Source organism: Carettochelys insculpta, chromosome 1 (assembly GCF_033958435.1).
Source record: "Carettochelys insculpta isolate YL-2023 chromosome 1, ASM3395843v1, whole genome shotgun sequence".
Classification (NCBI taxonomy): Eukaryota; Metazoa; Chordata; order Testudines; family Carettochelyidae; genus Carettochelys; species Carettochelys insculpta.
Window position 1 is genome coordinate 303,297,415 of NC_134137.1, and position 25,758 is coordinate 303,323,172.

Genomic DNA, 25,758 nt, shown 5'->3' on the forward strand with positions numbered 1-25,758 from the left:
ATCTGCTGGGGACAGTCCTGGGCAAGGTTCTCCCAAATGTCAATACTGATGCTACAGATTTCATGGTGAACCTTCAGCATGTCCTTAAACTGCTTCCTCTGGCCTCCAACTACCCTCTGTCCTTCCTTCAACTCAGAAAACAGAATGTTTTGGGAAGTGCTGATCAGACATCTGAACCACGTGTCCAGTCTAATGAAGTTATTGGTGAAAACGGCTTCAATGCTGGTCATGTTCGACTCTTCCAGGACACAAGTGTTCATGAGATATTTAGAGTTATCCTGAAGCAGCATTGTTGATGTTGTTCAAGTGCCTTCCAATGATGCTTGTACAATGTCCATGTTTCACATGTGCACAACAGTGCTGGAATAATCACTGCATGGTACACAAGGAGCTTTGTCTTGGCAAAGATGTCCGGATTTTCGAAGACCTTTTGTCTCAGGCAGGCAAAAGTAGAGCTTGCACATCTCAGACTACACTTGATTTCCACACCAGTGTCAACTTTAGTGGAAAGGTGACTTCCAAGGTACGGGAAATATTCCATTGACTTCAATAGAAAGTGCACGAGATTGTCCCTTTGGCAAGGGTTGGTAGAGGACCTTGGTCTTTTCAATGTTCAGTATGAGGCCAAGTTTCTCATATGCTTTGGTGAAGGCACTTAAGATGGTCTGAAGGGGTCTGGGAGAAACAGCAGCAACCATGTTGTCATCACGTAGTGGAACTCCAGGATGGAGGTTGTGGAGGTCTAGCTTTTAGCCTTCAGTCTCCTGAGATTGAAAAGCTTTCCATTCATTCTACAGACAAGCTTCATGCCATCAGCAGTGAAGGATCATGACAATGAAGACACAAAATAGTGATGGGGCAATGATGCATCCTTGTTTGACTCCCATTTTGACCTCAAAGGGGTTGCTTTGGGATCTGCTGTTGCCCAATGCTGTGTCAGTCATGTTGTTGTAAAACAGCCTCAAGATGCTAAAGAATTTCTGGGGCAGCTGATTTTTGAGAGGAGGGTCCACAGGAACACTATGACTGATTGAGATGAACACTTTGGTTAGGTTGATAAAGCTCATGTATAAGCAGGGCTTTTTTCTGTGGAACACAGTGGAACTGAGTTCCCCCCACCTTTTTCCCAGGTGCCACCATTTTGGAAGCCAGCTGCGCAGGGTGGCTCCCAGCTGCTTATGGCTCTTAAAGGAGCCATTAGTGACTCCCACTCCCCACTCTTCCAGCTCCCTGACCTGCCTACTGAAAGACTAGCACTCAACTGAATTGGTTTAAGGGCCAGCAGCAGGGATCTGGCCATCAAACCAATTATATTGAGAGCTAGTTTTTCAGCCAAGCAAGACGCTGGGAGCCTCCCCTGCTCTGCTGCCAGAGGGCCTGGATGGGAAAAAGCAGCAGCAGAATTCCTGTGCAAGCTGATAAGTGAATTCTGGGTTGTGGGGGAGCAGTTTTGGGGCCAGGGGGTGGTGGGTTAAGCCTGGGCATGGGTTGGGGCTGTGCAAGAGAGGCAGGGGGTTAAGTGTGGGCATGGGGGGGAGGGGGCGACTCAGGCCCTGCATGGGGGATGCTTGTTGGGCCCTGCGTGGGGGCTGGTAAGGCCCTGCGTGGGGCAGCTCAGGCCCTGCTGAGGGTTGTTTGGGCCCCACACAGGGTGGCTCGGGCCTCACACAGGAAGGTGGCAAAGCCACTGGAGGATGGATTGAGCCCTCCCAAGGGTCATTTAAGCCACCAGGGGACAACTAGGGCCCTGCGAGGGAGTTAAGCTGCCAGGGGACAGCTTGGACCCCATGGGGGAGTCATGTGGGCCCCACCTGGGGACATATATAGTATATAAGGCGCCAGGAAGGGGTTGGGCCTCATGGCAGGGGGGTATCATTTGGGGCTTGAGTTCTACTGCCTTTTTCTCTCACAAAAAAGCACTGCGTATAAGGCTTCGTTTTGTTCACAACATTTTTCTTGCAGTTGTCACGCAGTGAAGATCATTTCTGTTGTTCCACGGAATGGTTGGAATCCACACTGGGATTCTGGGAAAATTTTTTCTGAGAGTGGCAAGAGTCAGTTCACTCGCTTGCCTGAACAGGCCAGATAGCCTTAGTTAGAGACATGTGCACACCCAAGATACACTCAAGATCTACATTAGCAGCAAAAGTCAAGTTATAGCTTGAGTTAATGCAGTGAGGACAAGCTCTTAAGTGTCATAAAATCCTTATGAAATAAATGTATTCCCCTTTCACAGATGGGAACAAAAATACATGGAGAAAATTCTGGAAGACTTACCTTGTTTCTCTAACTTTAGGCAAGTGAGGTAGCTTTCACTGGACTAACTTTTGTTGAAGAGACTCTAGAGTTATACAGAGCTCTTTTTCAGGTCTGGGAAAAGTACTAAGTGTTAGAGCTCAAAAGAATAATAATCAAAAGAAATACAGAATTATTTTCTCCAGTTGAATAGTAAATCAAACAGGAGAGCTCTGTATGTGATGCAAAACACTATTTTTATACATACAAAAAGAGTCCTGGTATGAACAATTTCATATTTTTAATCCCACTGAAAGCTTAATTCTGACTGCATTTACTATTGCAGTCCAGCTCCTTGCACTCAATGGCTACGTCTACACGTGAAGCCTACATCGAAGTAGCCTATTTCGATGTGGCGACATCGAAATAGGCTATTTCGATGAATAACGTCTACACGTCCTCCAGGGCTGCCAATGTTGATGTTCAACATCGACGTTGTGCAGCACCACATCGAAATAGGCGCAGCGAGGGAACGTCTACACGCCACAGTAGCACACATCAAAATAAGGGTGCCAGGAACAGCTGCAGACAGGGTCACAGGGCGGACTCAACAGCCAGCCGCTCCCTTAAAGGGCCCCTCCCAGACACACTTGCACTAAACAGCACAAGATACACAGAGCCAACAACGAGTTGCAGACCCTGTGCATGTAGCATGAATCCCCCGCTACCGCAGCAGCAGCCAGAAGCCCTGGGCTAAGGGCTGCTGCACACGGTGACCATAGAGCCCCACACGGGCTGGAGAGACAGCGTCTCTCAACCCCCCAGCTGATGGCTGCCATGGAGGACCCCACAATTTCGACGTTGCGGGACGCGGATCGTCTATACGGTCCCTACTTCGACGTTGAACGTCGAAGTAGGGCGCTATTCCGATCCCCTCATGAGGTTAGCGACTTCGACGTCTCGCCGCCTAATGTCGAAGTTAACTTCGAAATAGCGCCTGACGCGTGTAGCAGCGACGGGCGCTATTTCAAAGTTAGTGCCGCTACTTCGAAGTAGCGTGCACGTGTAGACACAGCTAATGTGTAAGAAACAGTCTGATCTCTGTTTTAAACAAACATTTCCTAAACTGTGGTCTCTGAAACCTAGATTCCTGATATTATAAATCAGAGTAATTAAGCTTTTAGGGTCTCAATCCAAAATGCATTAAAGAAGGATTGAGCTACGCAAGTTTTTGATCTATGAATATAGGATCCAATCTTGGAAGACAAATCATGAATTTTTTTGGAATTGTTTCTTAGTACAAAAGAAAACATACTTCTCTATTCAAACCATTTCCTAAAAGCCCAGATGCCTGACCTGTCAGTTCTTTAAGTTTCGCCCATAAGGGTATACCACAGGATAAAGTATTTTCAGAGAAGAGAAGCCAAAACTGGAATTCATACTCCAATTTTACCTGGCACCATCACCTCCAAACTTTTTTCTGTGGAGTTTGCTTGCATTTACTAATGTAAGATGGTGGATGCATTGTGGAGTTTTTATTAATTCTTTCTTGTACCCAGGGACTATTGTCAGGTGTAATTTAAACACATAAAAGGCAAATTATTAAAACTATAAGTTTGTATGCTGCGCAACTTCCAAAGAGTACAGGGGCACTACCACCCCTCCCCCCCAACAGCACAGCTCGAAAGCACCACTCCTGGGCCATGCCACCCCAGGAGAAATGGGGGAGACATCTATCAGAGGTGATGCAGTGCTTCCACGGGAAGAGGCAGAAGTGGGTGGAGCAGGGTCGGGAAGGGGTGGGGCATGAGCACAGTGGGGCAAAGGGGTGGGGCATGGCAAAGCAGGGGCACTTGGCCAGCGAACCCCTTTGAATCCCCCACATCAGTCCCCTCTCACCACAGACACACGTGGGGGCTGCACACACTGTTCATGACACTCACCAATTCTCTCTCTCTACCTGGGGAGGGTCAGCAAGCCATGCAGCTAGCTCCAGTCTTACTGGGGGAGGAGGGAAGGGAGTCACACGGCCAGCCCATGGCAGGAAAGGTGCCTCTCAGTGCTGGAAGTGGCTTCCTTGTCAAGAGCAGCAGCTATAGTTCAGCTCTGAGCAGGCCCTCCCATCTCCTCTGCTGGGGAGGGAAGGCGCCACGCAGAGCCAAGCTCCAGCTGCTGCTACTGACAGGGGAACCACTGCCTGCTGCCCAACCCGGGGGCAGGGGGAGTCTGGAGCAGCAGCCAGAGCTCTTCTCTGAGCTGCACCTTCCCTCCCCGCCATGGGCTAGTGGTGGCAGCTGCTCTCCCAGATCCTCCCTTGCCTGCAGCCAGAAACAGCCCAATTCCGCCCACCTCCCTTACCACTCTGCCGGAGCTGCTCATAGCAACCTCCCACAAGCCTTCCCAGATGGCAGAGAGATACATTTGCATGATAATGTCATTCTCTTACCCAGGAGGAAAATAAATATATACACGCACACGTGCACGTGCACACACAAACACACACACACACACACAATATATCCATTATTATGCATTAAGTACGAATATTATTGAAGTTAAATAGCCTAAGCTGGCCCGCACTTTTTCTATAATTATATACTAAATACTTCACAACATCCTGCACTGTCTAAAGTAAGCTTTGGATTATGTAGCAAGGAAAGGTGTCAGGATCAGGATTTATGAATATTTTACCACAGTAACAGGTTCTCCTCATAGGCTGGTACTGGAATATCCCAACAGAAGAGGACAAGTTATTCTACCATGGTACAAACTAGAAGGTACCTGGAATGCTAGTAATCAGAACAAAGATAGTGAAAGGAACTGGGACAAAGTGAAAGGTTGAATTTTAGTGGCTTGTAAAGTAATGTCTAATGTGTAAAGTCAACTTAGAAACACTACCAATTGAAATGTGAAACTTCTGGAGCAGGCCTTCTGCATCACAGCACAAGATGGCTTCTAAAGACTGGTATCCTACCAAACCCTTTTCCTGAATTATATTATTGGATTGTAGCAATAAACCTGACTGACACTTATTTGATCTCTTGAGTATATTTCATAACAACCAAAACGTGGTTAAGCAACTGACTATACAATTTATCATCATTAAAGCTGAGAGTTTGTTGTGAAGGTCACAGAAGTCATAGTCTGTGACTTTCTGGGACCTCTGTGACTTCTCCAGCTGTATCAGCCACTACTTGAGTAGTCTGAGGCCACTGCACATCCCTCCTCCAAACAACTGCAGAAGTTTGAGTGTGGGAGGCTCCAGGATGGGTGTTGTACGGAGGGAGAAAGGGCAAAAGTCAGTACTTACCTTGAGGTGAGATACCCAGACATGGCAATATTCCTCCTGCAGCTCCCAAGACAACTAGCAGCCAGACAGCTCTGCATGTTGCCTCTGCCTGCAGGCACTCCCCACCACAACTCCCACTGGACACACCTCCACCCAGACCTCATCACTTCCAGGGAGAAACATATCCAGGGAGAGAGCCCACCAGCCCCACCAATCGTTCCCTCTGCAGCACCAGCAGCATGCCCCATGCTGCCTTCCTGGGCTGAGCCCCTCTCCCAAGATTTAGTCAGGGGTATAGAATACAAATCATGGATGGATCAGAGGCTGCGAATTTTGTTTATTGTCCCTGGCCTGTCCATGACTTTTAGTAAAAGTACCCATGACTAAAACAGCCTGAGTCCTCATCAGACATTATCTTGACAACTGGTAGTGCCTTGGCTATCTCCAAGCGTTTTCCCTCTTTTCCCTTCCAACTGAGGCAGAGGTGTTTTTTTGTTTTTTTTTTAAATAAATCCAGGTGCTTATCTCTTGAAGGCATCGGTACATCTGGGAGATGTCATGAGTCATATCTGCTAAGAAGGAGATGTGCAGCTGGTTGTTGACAACAATGGAGCTTCTTCCAAAAGATCTCAAATATGATGTTCAGAGATTCTGCTCATGATCACACATTATTAACCAAGCTGTTAGCTAGGTTCCAGAGGCACAGTCTTTATTACTGGTGATGTCAGAGCCAGAAAGAACAGCTTGACTGTCACATCCCAGAGTGAAGTTTTTAGGACTGGCATTTAAAGGCTTTGTCTCTATTTGTGAGGTCACCAAATCTGATGCAGAAGTCATGGAGACACAGTCACAGATAGGATATATCCAGATTCAAATTTTACTGTTTAACTGCACTTTAAATGAAAATACTTAAAATATCTCTTTGATAAAAATAAATTATACAGATGTTATAGGCAGGACAGGCTGCACTGCCTATTAAGATTGGCCGTCACTGCATGTTAAAAGGCTCGTTTCAGTTGCTTACAATTTATCAAACTATTTAAGCCGAGGTGTTCCATGACAGCTGCCTATGTTCAACTGATCTACTTAAAAAAATTAAAAAGTTTCTGCTAAAATAGTTTAGTTTTGTTCTTGGAAATGCTCGGAAAAATACATTGTTTCTGCATATTAAAACGTTCTGGCAACCTTCTCCTTGGAAAATTCTAGTTCCTTCATGCTTTAAAGTAGGGATGTGAAATTTGGCAGGGCGTGGCCTTTGTAACAGAAATGTGTCTTTTGCCATCCTTGTAGAAAATCCAGACAAATTTGGCCAAGTTCTATATCTCTGGAAAAAAAATCAAAATTTGCACATAGAGTGCAATTTTACAAGATAAAAATCTCCAGAGTCCCTCCTTACTGAGTGTGCCCATCCCTCTCACAGCTCTTAAAGCTAATCAGACTCTGCATGTTATCCCCACAGAGCCAATGAGAATGCTTCAAAGGGGCAAAACCAGATTTCCCTCTAACTGTCACTTTCAGATGCTTCAGGACAGGGTGGGGGCCAGACACTGGTACTGAGAGCAGGTAGCTGGTCTCATGTGTTTTCAACGATTGACCCACTGACACCCAGGCAGGCCGGAAGAGGAAGCCCTCGAATTCAAATGCTGAAGGGACAAAATCTGGGCTGCCGAAAGGAATGGAGCAGACTACAATGAAGTCCAGAGAGAGAACAAGAAAGTGTGAAGGGGATAGAATGGGACTGGGGAGAGAGGAGATAGGGACTAGGACTGGTTGAGCTGTGAGGCTGGAACTTTCTGGTCAAAGCTAATGGGATAGGGGACACAGATCATATGAGAAGCTGATGGACAGGGGACACTGCAAGCAGCTGGACAAGGAATCAGTCAGGGAGGAGGAAGAGAAATCTGACAAGCAACTGGAGTTTGAACTGAGATTTGAGGAAGGAGAGAAAGAAAGATGATGAGTACTGGGAGGGGAAGTACTAGGACTGGCTGATGGAGAAAACTGGATCTGGATGAGGGAAGGGAATTCTGGGACTGCAGTAGATTGGGATGCAAACATGAGCCCAGAATGGAAGATTAGGACTGGCTGGGCTATGACTGGGATAAGAAACCTGAGGAATAGAGACTGGCAAAACAAGGAGAATGGGAAACGGAGCCAACAGTGTGGAGCAGACAGGTCTGGGACCACCAAGAAAATACCAGAATTAAGGTTATTTATGCATTTTAATTTGACCTCTTGTGCACATGCATAATGATACAATCTTCAATTATATGATAGTATACTATTTTTTCATAGCACCCCTCCTTCATTCACTGCACACTATGGACAGTGCTATTAAGGATGAACCAAGGCTGCACAGTAAAGGAAACTTGACTGTAGGACCCAGCTTTACTGGCTGCAAAACTGGAAGGTTACATATAACCAAATGGGGCAGGGGATTGTAGGAAAAAAAAAAAGAGGAAAGTCTCGTGGCTAAGACATGGCAAAAGTTGCTCTGGCAAGCTACATTCTAGTCTGGCCTCTGCCACAGAGTTCCTGAATGTAATACTTTGAATGGTGCTAGGCAAGTCATTGAAACCAACATTTTCACGGGTGGTCAAAACTGTCTAAAGACGACAAACGTACTCGGTCAGGATGTTGCTGAATCCCCATCAATCGGCACTGACAACTATACGTTAGAGGTCGTCCACGAGTTCGTTTACCTCGGCTCCACCATCACTGACACCCTGTCGTTGGACACTGAGCTAAATAGGAGGATCGGAAAAGCGGCCACAACTCTGTCCAGACTCAGCAAGAGAGTGTGGAATAACAACAAGCTGTACACTCACACCAAAATGCAAGTCTACAGAGCCTGCATCCTCAGCACCCTCCTTTATGGCAGCGAGACTTGGACCCTGTATGCCCACCAGGAAAAGAGGCTGAACATCTTCCACTTGCGCTGCCTCAGGCGCATCCTTGGAGTATCATGGAAGGACAGACTGACCAACACTGCCGTCCTCGAGCAAGCTGGAATCCCAACCATGCACACCCTCCTCAGACAGCGTTGGCTCCGCTGGCTTGGCCACATCCACAGGATGAATGATGGAACGATTCCAAAAGACATCTTGTATGGTGAGCTAGCCTCTGGCAAAAGACCTCCCGGACGCCCCCAGTTGCGCTACAAAGATGTCTGCAAGAGAGACCTCAGAGAGGTAGACATCGAGCTGGACAACTGGGAAGAACTAGCAGACGACCGCAGCAGATGGAGGCAGGGGTTACACAAGGGCCTTCAGAAGGGCGAGATGAGGATCAGACAGCTAGCAAAGGAGAAGCGAGCGCACAGAAAGCACACTAAGGACTTGCCAGACACGCACCACATCTGCAAGAGATGCAGCAAGGACTGTCACTCTCGTGTGGGTCTTCATAGTCACAGCAGATGCTGTAAATGAAGTCCTCAGTTGAAACTATAAAGGGCGCGATCCATAGTCTATGCAGACTGAGGGATGCCTACTACAAAACTGTCTGTTCCTCAGTTTCTGTGTGCCCAGTGCAAGACTTCAATTTGCAAAAACACTGAGCACTCACAGCTATAACTGAATTCATTCAGGGCCGTACTGTGAACTTGGGAATGTTATATAATGATAAGAACTCTGAAAAAATCAATGAAAAAATAATACATTTAATAGCTGCTCATGCAGTGAGCACTATCTGTGCTGTGCACCGAATGATTACGAGATCTTGTGGAAAAACCAGTATGTGATGACACTATGTGATGATGTAATTAAAACCCAGAGGTTACACAGTCAAAGTCTGAGGCATTCCTAACTTTTGAGTGTACGACTTTGCAACCCTAACAATATTACTTGAATGATTTTGTGTAACATATGTTGATTTACACACACACACATATCTCACATGCTCTATATACACATATACTTAATATAATGTACAGTCTTTTATATGTTTTTGTGCTACTGCTTAAGTGTCCAACGCGCAGACATTATACTCTCCTCAGTCTATCAAGTCTATTCCTGTAACAAACAATTTGAAATGTACCCTTAGTTTACCTAGTCAAACAGTACTGCCTTCCCAAGTCTGCCTCTGGGTCCTGCTGACGGATTGCTCTAATTGCAGTTGGTGCAGTAAAACAGGCAGCCACTCCATGATCTGATAGCACACGGAAATAAGCACCAGCATCTGGTGTTCCCACAGGCTTTCCCTATGGGGAGATTAATATAAAATGTCATAGGATAAAAAGAGTTTGTAATTCCTTAACAGTTCATGACTTGAACACATAACAGTAGCGTACAACACATTAACAACTGTATTTCAAAAAAAATTTAGAGATGCCTTTCTCAATATACAATGAGATTATTCATTTACTATACCATTAATACCACAAGCTGGATTCATGTTTCAGAGGATATGCAAAAGGTTCTGAGCTCAATCTCCAACTGTGTTGACAAAGTGCAAGCTGAAGCTAGAGAAATCTGTGGGAGGGCTGTGGCTCTTTTTGTAGCAAACATAAGAGCTGGAGATAGAGGGAGTCAATTCTACACCACTGTAGAATGGTACAAAATAGCTTCAGAGTCAATGGGCTAAGCTGTCCCAAACCTCCTCTAACACTAGCCAGCCATGTTGAGGGTCTTGGGGCTCCTCTGCCCCCCGGTGGGCAAGAGCAGGGGGGTGGAGTGGGGGCAGGGCTTCAGAAAGAAGGGCAGGGTCTTGTGCAGAAGGGAGTGTTGTTCCTGATAGCTGCAGTGAATGAAGGTCACCATATTTGCTTAGTTTTAAATGACGAAGTTAAGTAAAAGAAGAATGACTTTTAGGCACAGCTCTACAGTCATTACCTTGGTCTTTTCACTACCCAAAAAAAAAAAAATCACAATTAGAAAATTAACTTTTTGTATCACGCAGTGCTTACAGCCAAGTTAGGAGGTCCAGGTTGTACCTCAGAACCTGACTGGTCCCAAATGAGGGAATTTGATGAACCAGGGCTGGTGTCCTGATTCCCACCTGGCCCCACCCTGCCACCAGCTCTGTTTCTGCCCCCGCTATGCCCCCTGCCTCCAGCCTCCCCTTTCTGCAGCCCCAGCAGCCTCCTTACTGCCAGGCCTGGCTAGGCTGTCCCATGCCCTGGCCCTGGACGCTATACTCAGCCTGGCAGACACCAGGCAGGATGCCAGATGCTGGACCCAGGCCCTCCAGCCAGGCTGCTAGATGCGGCCGCTGGCCTGCTGCTAGCCTGACTGATGCCAGTCTGCCAAACCGGCCAGCTGCCAGGGGGGACATACACACCCAGCAAGGATGCTGGCAGGGATGACAGCTCCAGGCTCCACCAGGCTCCAAGCACACAGGGCTGCCAAGATCCCTGTCACCAGCCTCCTGCTCAGCAGGTCTCCAAGCTGCCAGTGCTCCTCCCACTAGCCTTTTGGACTATGGATGTTGCTGGACCAGCTATTTCTAGTTTTGGGAGGTTCAACCTGAGTATACAGTTTTCATATTGAATATGCTATTTGCATAAATGCTGGACAAGAACCAAGTGCAGAGCAGCATTTGGTTGTTGCAAATGTCACCATATTGCTGCACCTCATCATTCAAACAAATACACATTACAAATTCAAACCTCAACCATCTGGTACAAATGAGAAATTAGAAAGCATTACATATAGATGTACATATTGTGTTTGCATTTATCTAGACTGGTGGTTCTCAAAGTGTGGTTTGTGGACCACTTGGGACTTGTCTTGCTCCCCAAAGCATCAGGGAGCCCACCAAGGCACTCTAGCCTTGTGGCACTCCAACCTTTCTGAATCGTAGCCAATCAGAGCAGTGGATGGAGGGGACGGCACCTGAGAGCGGATTTAGTGCAGAGCCAGGTAAGTGCCTCCCCATCCCCTTCATGCCCAGCTCCCTCGCCTCTAGCCTGCTCCTGCACCCTCTGTCTCACCCAGACCTCCACATCTCCAGCTCACCCCTACACGTAGTCTGACCAGACCCCACTTCCTAGCCCTCTCCTGAACCCTACCTCCCACCCAGACTTCCATCCACTAGCCTGCTCCTGAGCCCTACGTTATGACCAGATCTCAATCCTTACCCTCCTGCATCCCACCTCCTGACCAGACCCAGCACTCCATCCCATTCCCCAGCAACCTCCTCCCACAATTGAACTCTCATTTTTGCTCCGCTTCAGAGTCTAAGGAGCCCCCAAAAATCTACTAGCCCCAGGAACCCAGAAGAGTTAATCTGCTCTGTCAAAAGCACTGAACTTCAGTCTTCTCTCTCCCTCTGTTAGGCTGCAGTGCAAAGGAAGTGAGGTGTCTCAGTCAGGGCCACATCAGTGAGGGATTTTTTTTTTCCTTCTCACCTCTTTCTTCTATTTTTCTGTGGGTCAGTGACCCTCAGTGAAGGTTGCCCACCGCTGATCATATTATACAGTTGAAACCTTTTCTTTTGGATATAAATTAATATTTTACTTTAGTTTACCAAACTTCATTTTAAATAACATGATATATGCAGTAAGAACTAAAATTATTCCCCCTTATCTTACAGCTGTGTATTTATGATTTTATGCTCTAGTTGCCTAATATGCATAATTCAGTATTTAAGGAATTTAGAAGCAAGCAAATGGATTTTTTTCCATCATGGGTGGTTGTCTAGTGGGCTGCACTGAGTGAGGTGGGCAGAGGGCCAAAACGTTTGAGAACCAGTGATCTAGACCAGCAGTATGTACTCTATGTCGGGCCCCACTTCTTGCCCCTGCAATTAGCAGCTCCCCTTCCCCCAAAAAAATCTGTCTAACATAATTCAAACTAACAAATTTTAACATTTAAATTCTAACATATTTCAACATTTTTAATTAGATGGATGAGGCTGAGACCCAGAAGCCGATTGTGCTGCATCCCCCTTACACGATTTCATGCCTTCTCCCTCTCCACTTCGCTCACCCCGATCTATTCAATTCAGTTGTGTTAGTCCAAGAATCTTAATCATGCAGTAGCTGAGCAAAGAGCATTATGCAAGTCTATGAGGAAGTCCAGGCAACTCTTGTTCATGGATGCAACTTACAAAGGTGACCTACATCTTCTAACTAGCCACAGAAGCAAAAAGCCAAGTCACAATATACACTTAGTGTCATCAGCAGTATACCTGATCACTCTACTTCTGAAGTGACTTTTACTCAGATATGGTCAGATCTGTCATAAGAACAAGCCCCAAACACAGCCAGTGCCTCTCACCAAGTATGCCTCCTGTAGAGGATATTAAGGGCCTTAGGGAACTGTTCAAACATAATCCCTTGAGCTGTAACTGTGGGATGGGTAGACTAAACACATCTTCAAACAAGTACCTCCATCACCTCAGCCTATGGTCCAATTTCTCACAGAAGAGGCCTCCAGAACAAGGCAATAGTATTTGGGGTTCCTTCCTTGGGCAGTGTACAATCCCATAGTCAAACTTAGCCAACTGTTCCAACCATCTGGTAAACTACCCTTCTGGTTGATGGAAACTGTGCAGCCACTAGGAAGTATGTCCTCAACATGCACTTTCTCCCTATAATAAATTGTTCAAAATATTTGTTAATAGTCACCACAGTGGGCAGGCTTGTATGCGTGTGTGTGTGTTTGTATCATCCCACATTTGCAATCACCTCTGCTTAAGGCTTCTCCTACCTGTTTTTCCACTTGATGTAAAACTGCCCAAATGCCTACTTCACTTCTACTGGTGTACAGCTAGAAAGGGAATCAAAGGTCTGGCTATATGAGAACAGAAGTGGACGTCAACTGCTATTTCAGCTCTATGAAGACATCTTGACACTTCTCGGTACAGAGCAGCTTTGCCTTGTCTAAAATCCTGTGTAAGGGGCTAGCAAAGGCAGCAAAGTCTGCTACAAACCTTCCATAACAGGAGACCAAACCCTATAAACTGCACAACTCAGTTGCATCCCAAGATACTGGCCACGTTCTGACGGCCTCACCTACTCTGGACCTGGAATTACTCCCTCTATAGAAATAACATCTCCACTTATTTCACCATCCTGGAGAGAAGGTGATATTTAATGAGCTTAACTTTCAGACTGGCATCCTTTAACATCTCAAGTACCAATTTCAGTTTCTCCAGGTGATCCTCAAAGGTCTGGCCTATCATAGGGCAATAAGTAGCTAGAAGGCTGGATATGGCTCTCCAGAATTAGCCCTCAGGGGACCAACTCACTGACAGCTTATTGTCTCCCCCTAGTCTGTAACAATGGTATCATACAAGTACAGGAGACACGTTGTTCCCTTCAAGATGACATGCATAAGCCTTTGGAAAACACTAGCCCTGTGTCTACACGAGCCCCTTCCTTTCAGAAGGGGCATGTTAATGAGCGGGTTCAAAAGATGATAATGAGGTGCTACCATGAATATGCAGTCAACTCGTGCGCCACCTGTGGAGACGGGGACCTTTTGAAAGGACCCCCCAGTTTTCGAAAGCCCCTTCTTCCTAATGCCAGATAGGAAGAAGGGGCTTTCGAAAACTGGGGGGTCCTTTCGAAAGGTCCCCATCTCCATGGGCAGTGTGCGATTCGAAAGCCATACTTTCGAATCACCGTGGCTGCCATTATGCTAATGAGGCGCTGCATATTCATAGTAGCACTTCATTAGCATCTTTCAAAGCCGCTCATTGGGGCTCATGTAGACACAGCCTAGATGTATTACATCAAATGGCATTACATTAAATTCAAAGGCTGCGTCAACACTGCAGCCCCCATTTGAAAGCACGGCTTTCAAAACAGAACGCCGAAAGCCGTCCTTTCGAAAGGGAGCGTCCACACAGACAAACAGAGACCGAAGGCGCAATCCACTCTTTCAAAAGTCCCAGAGTGCAATTTCAAAAATGAGTGTCCACACTATGCAGGGCGCTCTTACGAAAGTACAGGCGCAGGAAGTCTCATGGGCAGGGTGACATGGCGGACGAGCCCTTCTGGGACTGCAGCCTGCTGTCCTCTTAAAGGGCGCCCCCCATCCCATACCTCAGCCTGCACACGTTGAGGGCCAGCCACCTGTCCCCAGGCTTGCACACCGAGGAGATCAGAGGAAGCACCCTGGGCCCCCATGAAACCTGAGCAGCCCCCGGTCCCCATCAAGGCCGTGGCCAGCACACTGGCCGTGGTCCTGGCCACCGCGCAGCAGCGGCTACGGGCAGCCAGCCTACTAGTCACCCTCCTGGAAGTCATCCTGAGAGTGCGACATCCCCAGCCAGTCCCCCAGGGCATCCGCTGCCCGTGGAGCTTCCCCACAAGCAGCGACTGGTGGGACCGACTGGGGCGACAACTGGTGGCTACGGAACTTCCGGATGACAAAAGGGGACATTCCTAGAGCTGTGCCACTGGCTCGCCCCAGCCCTCCAGCCCCAGGACACCCACATGAGGCCAGTGCTCCTGCTCCAGAATAGGGTGGCCATTGCCCTCTGGAAACTGGCCACCCCAGACTGTCACTGATCCATCAGCCACCAATTCAGGGTAGGCAGGGCCACCGTTGGGGCCGTTCCCAATGAGGTAAGCTGAGCACATGCGGGGGCCAGGGGATGGGGGGCACTCCGGCTTGGGGCACCATGGAGGACCAAAGGGCAGCCCTCACCGGGGACGGGACAGGGACTCCAGGGAGTCCTGCCCTACAGGGGACAGGGATGGTCAGGCACACTACTTCCCACCCCATGCTCATGAGTGCATCCTCCTCTCACTCCCTGCAGGTCATCCAGGCCATCAACAGGGTCCTTCTGTGGCAGCTGGTCCATGTCAGAGACCTGGATGACGTCATCCAGGGCTTCGAAGAGTTGGGCTTCCCAAACTGCTTAGGGCCCTGGATGGCACGCACATCACCGTCTAGGCCCCAGAGTACAGTGGCGGGGCTTTCATAAACCATAAGGGCTACCACTCTGTGGTCCTTCAGACACTCATTGACGCCAACGGTCAGTTCCAGGACATCTGCGTGGGCTGCTCCTGCCATGCCCATGCCACCAGGGTGTTCCGGAACTCGGCGCTGGGCTGCCACATGGCCAAAGGGACCTTCATCCCCCGGGGCACTCCCCATTGGGGACACCACAATGCCACCCTGCATCATGGCGGATGCGGCCTACCTCATGCAGGCCTGGCTCATGAGGCCATACACGGGACACACAGAGCCCATCCAGGACGTTTTTAATGAGTGGCTGAACCAGGCCCGCAACACAGTGGAGTGGGCATCTGGCCGCTTGAAAGGGCACTTCAGATGCCTCCTCACGAGGCAGGCCTCCCCAGTGTTCCATCGGTGGATGGCGCTTGCTGTGCCCTGCACAACCTCGTGGAGGCAAAGCACAAGCCATTCATGCATGGGTGGGCCGTTGAAGCAGGGTGCGGGTATGAGCGGCCCCCTGCCACCCCATGCCACCAGGCCCAGCGGGATGGGGTGTGAGTACAGGTGACCCTGCGTCAGGCATTTGATCGGGGACCGCAGTAAACACCTCACCCTGCACATGCATACCCCACCCCCATCTCCATGTACACACACTCCACTCCCACCCCCATGCGCACATACCCCATTACCCCCACACATGCACAGGGGACCCAGATGGAACCATGAAATAAACACTTTACTTAACTGCTATTACTGCTTTGCCTATGTACAGGGAGGCATATCACAGAAAGAGGGGCTGGGGGAAACTATATACAGGGGGTATCACAAAAAAGGGGAACTGGGGGAACTATATACAGGGGCATTGCGGCCCCAGGTGGTCACCCTCCGGGCCCTGGGAGGGCTGAGGGCAAGGGCAGAAGGCCCTAATCATTTATGGGGGTCGAGGGATGTGATCCCCATCGCCCACGTCTGCCCCTTCGCCCCCAGGTCTGGGTAGTCCGGCACAGGGCTGGGGTGGGTGGCACAGGGAGGTAGGGTCACTGCTGGGGCGGGGCCCCTGCGGGCTCCCTGGGGTCGGCATGGGGGAAAGTGGGGGACAGGGGGGGATGGACTCACCCTGGCCACCCTTAGCCATCAACATATGGGCCAGCTGCATCAGGGTAGCCGGGGGCAGGTGGGTTGGGACAAGAGCAGAGAGGTCAGGCTTGTGGGGGAGGGGTTTGCTACGGGGGGAGGGGGAGACTGGGGGGCAGGGGAGGTCAGAGGTGGGGAGGCTGACCAGGGCACCAGGGAGGTGGTCGAGGTCAGGGAGGGGAGGCTGACTGGGGGACTGGGGAGGTGGGGGAGGGGACGGCTAGGTGACAGGGGAATGAGGGATGGTGGATTGGGGGCAGGGGAGGCGGGTGCAGGAGCGGGTTGTGATGGGGTGGCAGCTGGGTCTAGGTGGCCCACCACGGCCTGGGTCAGGGCATCCATGTTTGCTGCGACCTGGTCCCACGCCTGCCGCTCCATGGCAAGCCACTCCTGCAGCATGCCAGTAAGGTCCTGCAGAGTTGCGGTATGGACAGCGTCTCCCACCTCCTCATCACCGCCCTGGTGGTGCCAGTGGATGGCCTGGCGATGGCCCCACGCAGTCCCTGCTTGGGATCCAGGCTGCTCTCCCTCGCCATTTGTGGTGGGGGTGGTCCAGCTGCTGGCTGCAGGAGCTGTGGAGACAGAAGGGGAGGCAGGAATGGGCCATTAGTCCCAGATGAAGGTCCCCGTGTCCTGCCGCCACCCCCAGGGTCTATGTCCCCAAGTGCCCTCCAGGGGTACCGAGGACGCCCCCCCTGCTGTTCCCCAGTCCCTCCAAGTCTGGCCAGCCTGTGGTGCTGTCCCCTCTATGTGGTGCTGAGTGCCGCGTATCATCCTCCTGAGCCTGGGGAACATAGCTGTCCAGGGTCCACATGCACCTGGGCTGGTGGCCATGTGGGATGCCTGTGACCACCCCAGGTGGGACCTGACACTCCCTCTCTGGGCACTAGGGAGGCTGCTGTGCATGCCGTATACCTATGGGTCCCTCCAGGAAGGCAGGCGAGGCACAGTTGGATGGGACCTGGCTGGACAGCCCCGATGGGATGTTGATGATGAGGGCCCCCTTGCTGTCACTGGTGGGGTCGAGTCACCGTGCTGTCTGCGGTCGCCTGGAGCTGGCTGATGGTTCCGGGTGCTCCTCGGCCTCTGTCGCTGGCTCCGGCTCGGTGTCAGCCATGGATGTGTCGAGGAGGATGGTCAGGGTCCAGCCTCCTTTGGCCCCAGGAGGTGGTGGAACTCCTTGTAGTAGGGACAGCTTGGGGGGGCTGCCCCCGACTGCCCAGCTGTGTCCTGGGCCCTTCAATACCCCTGCAGCAGTTCTTTCACCTTTGACTGGACCTGGCTTGGTGTGCGGGTGGGGTGGCCATGGCCGAGCAGCCCCTTTGCCAGCCACTTGAAGGCTACCACATTGCGGCTACGGACCCCTGTTTGTTGGAGGACCTCCTCATCCTCCATAGGGAGAGGAGGTCCTGGATCTCGGCCTTTATCTAGTAGGGGGCTCGACGCTTCGGGGCCTGGCCTGCCTCCTGGGACAACTCCCTGCTGTCTCTGGAGGGTCCCTGGGGTGGGCGGGGGTCCAGGTGGCTGGCCATGGGTCCAGGTGGTATGACGAACTGGCTGGCCATCGCAATGGCTGGTGAGCTGGAGAGCAGCGTGACCTCACTGCTAGCTGCACACTCTCAGCTTCCTGCCAGAGGGTTTCTAGGAGCCTGTGTCCTTAAGTGCAGCCAGACGCTGGGGCCATAGAGCTCCGTCTGTGCTGTGAGTGGCACTGCCGCCTGCCAGCTGATTGCCACCATGGAGGACTCCCTCTTTCGAAAGAGCGGGACACCGAGCGTCTACACTTGCTCTCTTTTGAAATTATCTTTCAAAGGAGGCACTCTTGCCATCTCAGGAACGGAGGACCAACTTCGAAAGAAAATGGGATTTCTTTCGAAGTTACTTTCGAAAGAGTGTGGTGTGTGTGTGGATGCTCCGCGTGTTCTTTTGAAAGAGCTCGGTCTTCCAATTTGGATTTCGAATGTACTTGCTAGTGTAGACACAGCCAAAGAGTTGTTGGTGAAGAATGCTGTTTTAATTTTGTCTTATGGATACACCTCTGCTTGCCAATATCCACTGACAAGGTCAATGGCACAAAACCATTGGGTTTTAACCAGGAAATCCAATTTGTCAAACCATGGGAAGAGACAGGAGCTTTCGAAAGTCACATCATTCAATATATGGTAATCTGCCTCCAATTTTTTTCCCACACCATTACCACTGGGAGCAACACATGAATTTAGAGAGACCTAATGAGCTCAGTATTAACCCAGTGTTTTGTTTGGCCAGTACATCCTAGATCACTGTCAACATAACTAAGCACACCTGCATATTCTAACAAAACTTTCTAAAGTGCTTTCATGTGTTTGCTCCAGCCTGTACATTTAAATTCAAGTCCCAACTCTCTGCATTTCACTGGGCCTTTCTTTCTGACCCTTTGCTCCCCTCAACACATGTTCAGTTTCAGCTCCTTTACAACATGAACTGGATTTTTGATTTTATGATGTTCTTGAAGGACCATCATGACCATCTAGAATGTGCCCGTCATCATGCCCTGATAAGCAGTTGGTGGCTCTGTTGATAACACTGGCTACTTCCACCTGGAGGGTTACTGGGGTCCCTAGGAGAATTGCTCCCACATGGCCTTCCAGATGTGCAGCCCACCTTGGTGGGCCTGGCAAATGGGAGCTGCGCCAGGCTCCTCATAGGTGTGGCCAGCCGGCGGGCCCCTCAGCTGGAGCAAGGTCTCCCCCTTCCCGTCCAGAAGATTGTGGCAGGTACAACAGACCCCCACAACTTGGGGTACTTTGCCCTCCCCCACATCCAGGTGTGTGAGTAAACACCATAACTGGGCTTTCAGATGGCCAAAAGCATGCTCCACAAGCAAACTGGCCTGGTTTAGGTGTGCGTTAAAGAGTTCCTGGGGAGGGTCCAGGCATCCAGGGCATTAGAGGGTAGGCAGCATCCCCCACCATGCACAGAGGTGCATCCACATCCCTGAGGACCAGCTCCCAGCAGGGGACAAAGATGCCCACCTTCATCTTCCGGAAGAGGTCAGAGTTCTAGAACACCCTCGTGTTGTGCGCCCAGCCGGCCCACCCAACATACACATCAGTGAACTGCCCACAGTGGTCTACCAGGGCCTGCAGCATGATTGATTGGTACCCCTTCCTATTGAGGAAACAAGCCACACTGTACTCCGGGGCATGGATGGGAATGCGGGTCCCGTCGATGGCCCTGAAACAGTTGGAGAAGCCCAGGGCCTCGAATCTGGTCACCACAGTGTCGACACTGCCCAGTCAGATGAGCCTATGCAGCAGCATGAAGTTGATGGCTCTCACAACCTGTGAGGGGAGGAGGTAGGCCACATGGGTGAAGGACTCGGGTGGTCAGGCCCTTGGCCCCAGGGTGTTCTCCCTCCCTTTCAGCCCATCCCAGCCCTCCCAGGCGGTCGCCCCGTACAGCAGTCTGTGAGTGAGTGAGACGGCACAGTGCCCTTGGGATGGGGCTTCCCCCTTTCCCAAATCCCCCCCTTCACACCTCCGCCCCTGCTCCCCAAGGATTCCCCTGGGCCGGGACCTCTCGCCTCCCTGGGCAGGGCCTGAAGCCTGAGAACACCTTTCACACTTGGGTGAAAGTGATCATGAAATCATAGAGTTCACAATCCTAAGAAAGGGTAGAACAGAAAACAGCAAAATAGAGACAATGGATTTCAGGAAGGCAGATTTTGGTAAACTCAGAGAGCTGGTAGGTAAGGTCCCATGGGAAGAAAACTGAGGGAAAAAACAGCTGAGGAGAGTTGGCAGTTTTTCAAAGGGACATTATTAAGGGCCCAAAAGCAAGCTATCCTGCTGTGTAGGAAAGATAGAAAATATGGAAAAAGACCACCTTGGCTTAACCAGAAGATCTTACATGATCTCAACATAAAAAAAAGAATTGTATAAAAAATGGAAACAAGGAAAAATTACAAAGGATGAATATAGGGAAACACCACAAGAATGCAGGAGAAAGATTAGAAAAGCTAAGGCACAAAATGAGCTCAAACTAGCTCAGGCATAAAGGGAAACAAGAAGGCTTTTTATAAATATATTAGAAACAAGAGGAAGACCAGGGACAGGGTAGGACCATTGCTCAGTGAGGAGGGAGAAACAGTAACAGGGAACTTGGAAATGACAGAGATGCTTAATGACTTCTTTGTTTCAGTCTTCACTGAGAAGTCTGATGAAGGAATGCCCACCATAGTGAATGCTAGTGGGAAAGGGGTAGGGTTAGAAGTTGAAATAAAAAAAGAACAAGTTAAAAATCACTTAAGAAAATTAGAGATCTGCAAGTCACCAGGGCCTGATGAAATGCATCCTAGAATACTCAAGGAGATGATAGAGGAGGTATCTGAGCCTTTATCTATCATCTTTGGAAAATCATGGGAGACAGGAGAGATTCCAGAAGACTGGAAAAGGGCAAATATAGTGCCTATCTCTAAAAAGGGGAATAAGAATAACTCAGGAAACTACAGACCGGTCAGTTTAACTTCTCTGCCAGGAAAGATAATGGAGCAGGTAATTAAATAAATATCTGCAAGCACTTGGAAGGTGGTAAGGTAATAGGAAACAGCCAGCATGGGTTTGTAAAGAATAAATCTTGTCAAACTAATCTGATAGTTTTCTTTGATAGGATAACGAGCCTTGTGGATAGGGGAGAAGCGGTAGATGTGGTCTACCTAGACTTTAGTAAAGCATTTGATACAGTCTCTCATGATATTCTTATCAAAAAACTAGGCAAATACAATTTAGATGAGGCTACTATAAGGTGGGTGCATAACTGGCTGGATAACTGTACCCAGACAGTAGTTCTTAATGGTTCGCAATCCTGCTGGAAAAGTATAACAAGTGGGGTTCCGCAGTGGTCTGTGTTAGCAAAGGGCTAGTCCGTTAATGGGGGTTAATCGATATTCACTATTGTCAAAAGTCACTGACCTGGATCGTGATAGAATTAGGGGTTGTTTTGGGGAGTACCCATGTGGTGTTTATGTCTCCTTTGACATAGGCTGATAGACTTTGTTTTGGAAGGAAGACTGTTACAACTTGTATCTATCTGTTAATTTCGAAGTGATTTTTTTTTTAAAAATTCATCTTATGTTCTTACTTTGAATTTTGTCTGTAGGCTGTTCATGAAGTAACCACTTTTTATGCTAGATAAACCTTTGATATTTAACTAAATTACATGCAGTGAGATGCCGCTTCCCATTTAACCTACAAGGGGCAATTTCTGCCATTGCTTTGTTGCCCTATAGGCCTTTTGGGACATCCAAGCTACAATTTAATGACATTTGTTGTGCTTGTGCACATAGGAGGAGAGATTGTTTGTAGGTTGTCATCTCATCCTTCAGCAAATTATGAAGGTGTTCCACAAGTACCTATGTGCAGCACAATTTGTGGGGTGGTTAGCACAAATTGATGGAACATTGGGGATTGTGGTAATTTTTCCTTCAAGTGAAGCAAGCGGAAGTCTGTGATTCAGGCCATTATTTGAAAAATAAAGCTTTGTTTTTAATTGTAGACTTGTTTATTTTTGTTGGCATTTGAAGGGGGAAATATGAGTGACTGGGAAGGAGAGGCTGTCAGCCTATGTCTACATGGCCAAGTTATCTTGCAATAGCAGCAGTTATTTCAAAATAACTTTGGTATCCTCTAAATGACACACACGCTATTTCAAAATAAATTCAAAATGACAGATGCATTATTTCAAATGTAGTAAATCTCATTCCCCAAGGAATAACACCTGTTTCAAAATAGGCCATAATGGGCTGCAGTGGCACTATTTCAAAATCGGTCTGTTGTGTTAGACATAGCCTCAGATATGTCACTTCCAAGAATGGTAGAATGGCCTGTATTTAATCCAGCACCTTTCAGTGGAGAGCAACAGGAGTGGAGTGTTTGGCATGCACAGTTTGAAATTACAGCTAGTCCAAATAGGTGAGCTAAGTTCATTAAGGTTAAGTGTCTGAGCCTATTGCACATAGGGAAATCCAGGGAGGATGTGGACTTAGCGGTAAGGTTTGAAAGTAAAGCTGTGGCTACACTACTGAGTTCTGTTGATGGAAGTTGCTGTCAACAGATCTTTCCCAACAGAACCTCTGTCTACAGAACATGCCCACACCTAATACAGGCTCTCTCTGTTGATTACTTCTGCTGACAGAGCGCGTCCACACAGCCTGACTGCTCTGTCAACAGAGGGGGCTCCAATGACCCAGAAGTTAGGGTTGCAGGGATGCCGAGCCCTTCCTGGAGCAATAGCCCAGCCTGCCCTTAAAGGGCCTCCTCTGGGTCACGTTCCCTGCCCAGGCCAAGGCTTGCATACCTCTTGGAAGGCTAGCAAAGCTAGTGCAGGGCTCCCTGGCTTACTGAGAGAGACTTGGGCCTTTCCAGTTTGCATTTGTCCTTATTAAACTTCATCCTGTTTACCTCAGACCATTTCTCCAATTTATCCAGATGATTTTGAATTTTGACCCTATCCTCCAAAGCAGTTGCCCTCCCAGCTTGGTATCATCTGCAAACTTAATAAGTGTACTTTCTATGTCAATATCTAAATCGTTAATGAAGATATTTAACAGAACCGGTCCTAAGACAGACCCCTGCAGAACCCCACTAGTTATACTTTTCCAGATGGATTGAAAACCATTAATAACTATTCTCTGGGTACGGTTATCCAGCCAGTTGTTCACCCACCTTATAGTAGCCCCATCTAAGTTGTATTTGCATAGTTTCTTGATAAGTATATTATGTGAGACCATGTCAAATGCTTTACTGAAGTCTAGGTATACCACATCCACCGCCTCTCCCTTATCCACACGGCTCGTTATTCTATCAAAGAAAGCTATTACATTGGTTTGACATGATCTGTTTTTAACAAAGCCATGCTGGCTGTTCCCTAGCACCTTACCACCTTCCAAATGCTTGCAGATGATTTCTTTAATTACCTGCTCCATTACCTTTCCTGGCACAGAAGTTAAGCTGACTGGCCTGTAGTTTCCCGGGTTATTCTTGTTCCCCTTTTTATAAATGGGTACTACATTTGCCCTTTTCCAGTCTTCTGGAATCTCTGCCGTCTCCCACGATTTACCAAAAATGATTGCTAAAGGCTCAGATACCTCTTCTATCAGCTCCTTGAGGATTCTAGGATGCATTTCATCAGGCCCTGCTTTGACAATATAAGGCAAATGGAAAACTAGATATGGCAAAAGCTTTGGGCCTTTTCCTGAAGCCATATTAGGAAAGCAGCAGCTACAAGCCAAGAAGCAGAAGGTCACTGTAGTAAGTACAGGCCTAATATGAGGCCTTAGGCCTGAACCAAAGTAATGGTCAAAACTTTGTTAACAGAAAGCAAAGTGCAGCTGTAAGCAAAAGGAATGCATTGCTCACAGAAGTTGGCAAGAAGAGGGTTGATGTTGCAGAAACCTATCTACCTAGCATGTTGAAACAGGAACATGGTACCAGAACACCCGACCCTGAAACATTCGACAGATAAGAAAGAACAGGCCAACCCATCCCAATGACAGGGGCAGAAGGGTAATATGATGGATGCCTGGTCGAAGATACGTGGCCAATTCTGAAGCTGTAACTGTAGCACACTTTGCTGTACAATCTCTATTACCCTATTGCCATAGGCTGTACAGGCAACTGCCAGTGAAACGTTATTGTTTTGTATGCTGTTGATAAGAGACAGAATAGTAGCATTTAGGTGTTTAAACCCTTGTGCAATTAAATGCATATTGTCAATAGTGATTGCATGCTGATCCAGTGATAGACTACTAATTCCTCCCCCAGTTTTAACTGCTTTGCCTATTCCATTCACCACAGTGTTGATTTTTAAATTGAGATTTTCAATATCTGCCGAGTTCCATAGGGACATGCCAAGGCTAGACCCTCCCAGGGCTGTTCCCAATATATCCCGTCTGTCTCTATGTTGTTGTCGGGTATTTTGAGAGCCCTTCCAAAGTTGTAGCTGCATTTGCATCTCGGAGTTAAACCAGTCCTTATAATGGCTAGGACATTGCCTTGGCATGTCCATAGCTGTAAAATCCAGTCTAAGTGGCATATAAAGCCATCCTACATTCTCCACCATATATTCCGTCGTCGGGTGTAGGAAGATTCCGGATGTGGGCCATGGTTGTATAAATGGGCATCCTTCCTTTGGGGTAGCATCCATGTGTGGAGGTGGGGAAGGGGATGGTGTTGGGGCTGCTGTAGGACAGGCATCCTCACAGACCTGCACATGGTAAATACATTTACTGGTACTCGGGGTTATAGACCAAGTCCCTGTGTATGTACCTGCATCCCTTAATTGTATTTTGCGAATGCGAATAGATGCACTCCACTTATTTTGCACATTTGTAAATTCCACCCTCACAATCTTTCTAAATTATACCAAGACAAAGTAAACTAAGGCCATTGAAAAGGCACCCCCTCGACAGTGCCCACCATCTCCAGATGCGCAAAGAATTTCTGAACATTTTTAAAGAAAAAAATGCCTAATAACAAGGACAATTGTAATTGTAAAATGCATACTTCTAATGTTTCGCCTTATGGTCCTTAACTCATTATGTTTTTTCTGTATGGTCTCTGCCTGGTTCTTTAATTGTTTCCACCTATTACATTACTAATTTTGCTATGTGTAAATCAGCCATAGTGCTGGGGTATGATTGGTTAAAGAATTGTTTCATAATGGGCTAGGATTAGTGAAAAATACTGTTTTGTAGCACATTAGTTCAGAGTAATTGTTTATGGTACAGCTAAGCAGGATTCAATTTTCACCATATAAACTGCAGTCCAAAATGAAGTTTTTTGGAACAAACTCCAGGGCACAGCTCCAGGATCAGAGCTGCCAATCACACCATGCAGAAGCTAGAGTCCCCTTAAGACCTGAACCCAACTGACCAGTAGGAAAAGTTTGTCTGCCTTATTGGGAATGGTGAGCATTGTATACTCAACATGTGCAATGTGTTATGGTGATTCTTAATAAATAGAGGTTAAGGATATTACTGTGAAAAGATCCTGCAAACCTGCAGTAGAGTATGGCCTGACTTCTAAGAACTGGATAAGGACGGGGATGCCTTAATCAATCAGATTACAACTTAAGCCCTAAGAACTGGGTAAAAGTGGGTAACCTAGAGCACACAGGTAATTGTGTCTGCTCTTTACAATGGAACAACGTTTACCACAAACTAAGCCTACATGTAGCTAATATTCAGCTGAAGATGAAAATGTTTTTAAA

The 25,758-nt window shown here is 48.2% G+C and overlaps 1 protein-coding gene across 2 annotated transcripts in view; it reads right to left on the minus strand.

Moving 5' to 3' along the window:
- ACSS3 (acyl-CoA synthetase short chain family member 3) overlaps positions 1–25,758 on the minus strand; it is a 173,670-nt gene that overhangs the window by 97,147 nt on the left and 50,765 nt on the right. For both annotated transcript variants that reach the window (XM_075012266.1, XM_075012259.1), the window contains one exon: positions 9,571–9,722. In XM_075012266.1, coding sequence (XP_074868367.1) covers positions 9,571–9,722 — 152 coding nt within the window. The remainder of the gene's footprint in view (positions 1–9,570; positions 9,723–25,758) is intronic.